The following is a 3,775-nucleotide window of genomic DNA, read 5'->3' as shown; positions in this document are numbered from 1 at the left end:
CACCAGATATTTTAAAATCAGATTCTCAGTAATGGTAGAAACATGGGATTATGACTAAAGGCCTCGGGTCAATCGTCCTACATTCCTAATACTGGTTATCCTTTCTGTAGTGATTGTGGTGATTACTATTAAAAACTTTAAAGAAACTGTCTTATTTAATTTGCCAACTTCCTCTGTGAGGTCGTTTAGTTATCACGTCCATTTTACTGGCGAGAAAGCTGAACCATAGGGAGGCGGATTCCTCATATCAATGGCTGGAGATAGCGAAGATGTAAACCTGGAGCTGTATTCAGGCCATTTGGGGAAAAAGCTTCGCGCAGAGGTAAACGAATTGGGACTCCGGGGTAATTTTTGAAGACTCGGTCCCTTCTCTGAGGACCAAGCAAGTTCGCTGGCAGAGATTGCGCAACGGACCCTCCGCTGACTCCCGACCCTCCAGCTCAGCCCCGCTAGGCGTCCTTCCAAAATCACGGTGTCTGATTGGCAAGGCCGGAGGGCCTGGACGACTCTGATTGGCTAGTTGATCTCGCACCAGGTTCACCGGGTTACGGAAGCCCAGGAGGGCCGAGAGCGGAGTTCTGCCTGTAGGAAATTTAGCGGTAGAAACCCAGGTAGCGGCGGTGAGGAGGTGTCTTGGGCCCAATGGCGACCGTGCAGGGTGGCAGCAGCGGCGAGAAAGGGCAGGGCGGCGAGACCTCCGTCACCTACTATCGGTTGGAGGAGGTGGCGAAGCACAACTCTTCGAAGGAACTATGGCTAGTGATCCACGGGCGAGTCTACGATGTCACCAGCTTTCTTAACGAGGTGGGGCCCTGGAGGTGGGAGGCCCCCGGGAGCTGCAGGGATGCAGGGTGAAAAGGCTGCGCCGAGTGTCTGTCGTAGGGCGGAAGTGAGCCCGGCTGGGGGCCGAAAGACTAGGGCCACAGCTCACAGAAACTGAGGGCCACGGGCCTTGGGTCTGCCTGCATTTCCAGACGGCATTAAAATCTCTTCCCTTCTGTAATGTATTACTGATGTATTAAGCACGTGTGTGCCGGGTTAAACTGCAGGCCATGATTGTCTCCATTTCACAGAAGGGGAAACTGAGGACACTCAAGGTCACACAGTTAACGGCCTAGATCCGTTAGAACCCTGTTCTTTTTTTTTTGTTTTTGTTTTTGTTTTTGTTTTTGTTTTTGTTTTTGTTTTTTCCAAGTGCACACCGTTTTGTTTTATTGGTCATATAGCCAGAATTCATTATATAAATCTTCCAAAATAATGAGTAGAACCCTGTTCTAAAGTGCACCTTTATTCCCTGTGTTCTTTCCAGGATGCTTTCTGACGTAATACAGTTTTGGGAGAAAAAGTAATACCTCCTTGAAAATCACATGGTTTTTTGCTCTGTTTTTTGGTTTTTTTCCTCCATGGGTTATGCTGCTACTGCTGCTGCATTTTTTTCTCCTCTACTGAGAGTTGACCTAAGGACCAAAAAGATCCTGAGTTGACTTTTTTCCTTTCTTTTTTCCCAATGATTAAGGTTTCCTCACCTTTTAAAAATCTTTAACCCTGTTTTATTAGATCACATTGCATAAGTTCTCTTGGAGGCCATTGTGCAACCGATTTTTTTTTTTTTTTTTTAAAGAAACAGGGCAGGCTTTTCATTTATTTAAACTAACTTTGTTGAGATGTGATTTACATACAGTTAATTGTGTCCAATAAAACGGCACAGTTTGGTAAACTTTGACAGATGCATTTGTCATGTAATCAAAACCTCAGTTAAAGAAATAGAAGCAGGTAAAGTGGTGCATGCTCAAGAGCTTGAGGCTGGCCTGGACTACATTGCAAGACCCTGTCTCAAAAACAAACAAATCCCAAAACAAAGCAAAACAAAAAAATCTATTACACTAAAAAGTTGCTTCTTGTTTCATTGCTGTCATTCTCAACCCCCAACAACTCCAGGTACTGGTTTGTCACTGCTAAAGATTAGTTTGAGGCGTTAACCGTATCATTTTATTTAGAGTAATGGATTAATACCCTTGTGATCAGTTTTTTAATCTATTTTTTTGAGACAGGGTCTCGCTGTGTAGTCCAGGTTGGCCTTGAGCTCACTATGCAGCCCAGGCTAGCTTTGAACTTATGGTGATCCTCCTGCCTTGACCTCTGGAGTGCTGGTATTACAGATGTGTGTCACCACAGCTGGCTGTGATCAGTTTTTTGTAGTAACCTTGCTAATAGGACCTTATTGTAACTGAGGGAAAAAAAGTTCATTTCTGTTCTTTTTCTCGCTCTTTTTTTTTTTTTTTTTTTTTTTTTTTTGTGGAACTGGAAATTGAACTCAGGCCCTTGCGCTTGTCAGGGAAGCGCTTATTCCACTGAGCCATCTCTCTGGCCCCCTGTTCTTTTTGTCTGAGGCAAATATACTAGTAATTTTTTTTCTCTTGTTAATTTGGAGACTAGGGGAAAATTTGGTGCATGCCTACAGTTGACTTATAATTCTGTAAAAACTTTTAAAACTTAAAGTTGCTCAAGAAGGATGTTGTACTAATAAATATTCCTAGTAGGCAGTAAGCTAAATTCAAGAATTTAGAAACTTGGTGGAATTAAATAGTGTATGACATTTTATGCTTATTTGCAGTGCTGGGATTTGAGCTTATACATGTGAGGTAAGCACACTTAGCTTCATCCTCAGCAAGACTACTGATAGGAATAGGACTTGATGGGAATAACTGTTATTTTAATGAGTATAAGAAACAGGTTTAAAGAGATACAGCTAATTAATGACAGAGTCTAGACAGATCCCTTCATTTTTCTTATCTCCATAGCGTTACTTCAAAATTGTACTGTTAATTGTGTCCTCTAGGGTTGGCCTTAAGGTAAGTTATGTTAGACATTGTTCATAATAGGTAGACAGTTACGTTTTTCATTTGTGGTTCTTACAGTTTCATTTTCTTCTCAATTGATTCAGAATAGTGAACCTGGAAGGAACACTCAGTGCTTGTAGAAAATATTAATTCAGTCTCAAGTGGTGGTTGCAAACCTGTTTTACCAGGTGTTGGTAGAGCTAGCTACTGACATTCAGTGTGTAAGGCTTTCCTTTAAGCTAGAATATAAATCTTTACTGCAGTTATTTATTCTTAGTTAACCTGTTCTATAGTGTCTGTCTCTGTTTTGTTTATTCCAAGTTTACATTCATTCACTTAATTAAATATCAGGAGGCTGAGGCAGAAGGATGGCTGCAAATTCGAGGCCAGCCTGGGTTACATATCGAGACTCTGTCTCAAAAACAAAACAAAACAAAAATCAAATAGTAAACCTTTCCTTTGAGCTAGATACTGTTGTAGGTACTGAAGACACCATAGTGAATACACATTTTGCCTTCTGGGAGATTACAGTTTCAAGGAAACAAAATAAAACCGAGTACATAAGTGAAAATAGTGTTAGATAGCAGTAAGTTCTTTGAGGAAGGATATTACAGGGAGAATGACTGTGGGATGCACGTATGGGGTGGCCATATGAGGATGAGGGGTTGAAATTGTAGGTACAAAAGCCAGAAATAGTTTTAAGAAGGTGCACACATACAGTAAAGGCCATAAGGTAAAGGAGCTGTATGGATACCTGCTTGAAGAACACACCAGAGAAAGCAAATTAAAAGGCGTGTGGGAGTTTGCTTTGTTTGAGAAACAGTCAGGGTAACCATAGTACTTGAGAGCAGAAGGGTTGATTAGCAGTACACTAATTAGGAAACTTTGGAAGCACTTTGACCTTTTTTTTGTGTGTGAGATATACTAAAAGTATT

The 3,775-nt window shown here is 41.4% G+C and overlaps 1 protein-coding gene across 1 annotated transcript in view; it reads left to right on the top strand.

Moving 5' to 3' along the window:
- Window positions 1-550: 550 nt before the first annotated feature.
- Window positions 551-3,775, top strand: part of LOC101582244 (cytochrome b5 type B) — a 37,485-nt gene continuing 34,260 nt past the window's right edge. The window contains exon 1 of the mRNA XM_004625823.2: window positions 551-804. Within this exon, the coding sequence (XP_004625880.1) occupies window positions 643-804 (162 nt within the window). The 5' untranslated portion in view covers window positions 551-642. The remainder of the gene's footprint in view (window positions 805-3,775) is intronic.

Source organism: Octodon degus, unplaced genomic scaffold (genome assembly GCF_000260255.1).
Source record: "Octodon degus isolate 3935 unplaced genomic scaffold, OctDeg1.0 scaffold00011, whole genome shotgun sequence".
Taxonomy (NCBI): Eukaryota; Metazoa; Chordata; class Mammalia; order Rodentia; family Octodontidae; genus Octodon; species Octodon degus.
This window is presented reverse-complemented; position numbering and strand designations above follow the sequence as displayed.